This window comes from Sinocyclocheilus anshuiensis, unplaced genomic scaffold, assembly GCF_001515605.1.
Source record: "Sinocyclocheilus anshuiensis isolate Anshui unplaced genomic scaffold, SAMN03320099.WGS_v1.1 C32831253, whole genome shotgun sequence".
Classification (NCBI taxonomy): domain Eukaryota; kingdom Metazoa; phylum Chordata; class Actinopteri; order Cypriniformes; family Cyprinidae; genus Sinocyclocheilus; species Sinocyclocheilus anshuiensis.
The window spans coordinates 1-1,548 of NW_015620368.1; the positions used below are offsets into that span (position 1 = coordinate 1).

The 1,548-nt window shown below is 36.8% G+C and overlaps 1 protein-coding gene across 1 annotated transcript; it reads right to left on the minus strand.

Moving 5' to 3' along the window:
- Positions 1-295: 295 nt before the first annotated feature.
- LOC107683033 (protein FAM136A-like) lies at positions 296-896 on the minus strand. Its single transcript, XM_016479128.1, has 2 exons — positions 742-896; positions 296-652 (listed from the first exon to the last, which is right to left on the minus strand). Exons 1-2 carry the CDS (start codon positions 874-876, stop codon positions 464-466), a joined length of 324 nt encoding a protein of 107 aa, XP_016334614.1. The 5' UTR covers positions 877-896; the 3' UTR covers positions 296-463.
- Between the last annotated feature and the right edge of the window lie 652 nt (positions 897-1,548).

A 1,548-nucleotide genomic window follows, 5' to 3' on the forward strand; every position in this document is an offset into this window, starting at 1 on the left:
AGAATATATGAAAGTTTCACTTTTTGAAATAAGTTACAAAAAGAACTTTTTCACGATATGCTAATTTTTTTAAATGCACCTGTATATAAATGTATTTTAGGTATATGTTAAGCCAGGTATATATTCGTTTAAAATAATATATTCTTATATATTATAAGGTATATATTCTTTTTTATTTATTTAGTGGTGAAATGTCCTGGACATTTCTAGACAGTTGTCAAGAGATTGACCCTAATAGTTTTGCTAGATTACATAATGTTTCCCTCCCTCTGTCATTCAACAGGCAGCAAGTTGGTTTGATCACATTTATTGTCTGTACAAAAACCACAAACAATATGGACACAGAAATCAGCACATGCCATTCACCAAGCCACAATCAGGTGACGGCAATCACAATCCTCCATCCAGTAAACTCACGAGTCCACAAGAATCATTTCCTACAGCCTCAGCCACAGTCAGAGCTTCACTGAGCTATTGAGTTCAGGCTGTCCTTCAGTCTGCGAGTCATGCTGGGCAGCAGGCTCAGGTGTTCGTCCACACAGCTGCCCACACAGCTGTCCATCAGCGCCCGCACGGCAGGCTCCTTCGCCCCGGAGTCAAACAGATCCTTGGCCTTGTCGTTACAGTGCATTGTACACCTCGTGAGACGATCCTGTCGTCGATGAATAAATGGTTAGTCTATATGACATTATTCCAGCTATAAGACTAAAAGTGAACGATGGCTGACAGAAGTCGACTGACCTGAAACTGCTGGAGTTCACTGGTGACCAGTCCTTGAGCTTTAGCCAGCGGTGTGTGGCAGCGGTCGATACACTGGTGCACCTGGTTCATGGAGTGGCCGGGATTCTCACAACACTCTGCGCTGCAGCGGAACATGCGGCCCTGAAGATCGAAAGAGCGTCATAAGCCATTACTTAATCAACCTTTGACTAATAAGTGGGCAAAAACTATGGCTTAAGTCAATATAGTAAATCAATAGAGAAAAAAAAAAACAGAATGAACAAAACAGATTACTGCACATCACCAGAAGCTGACCTGACATGTCAAATATCGACAGCAATGTTCTATAGTGTAACATGCTATACATACAATTATTTAAACTTTGCCAAAACATTTTAAAACTTTTTTTTCCCAATTCTTGTCTAAATATTACAGTTACAGGCAGTTTTAAGACTTCATATTAAGAGACTACATGTAACAAAAAATTACTATTTAAAAATAATAAAAATGTAAATGAATTAAGCAATTCATTGGATATTATAAAATTAAATAGTATAAATTAACTATATTAAAATTATATAAATGGTGATTAAAACAATTATAGACTGCCATTACAGTGTGGGGTCTGTAAGATTTTTTTGTTTTTGAAAGAAGTGTCTTATGTTCACCTCACCAAGACTGAGCTTATTTGATGAAACGGCTATATTGTGAACTATTATTACAATTTAAAATAATGTTTCTATTTGAATATATTTAAAAATGTAATTTATTCCAGTGATGGAAAAGCTGAATCTTCAGCATCATTACCCCAGTCTTCAGTGTCACGTG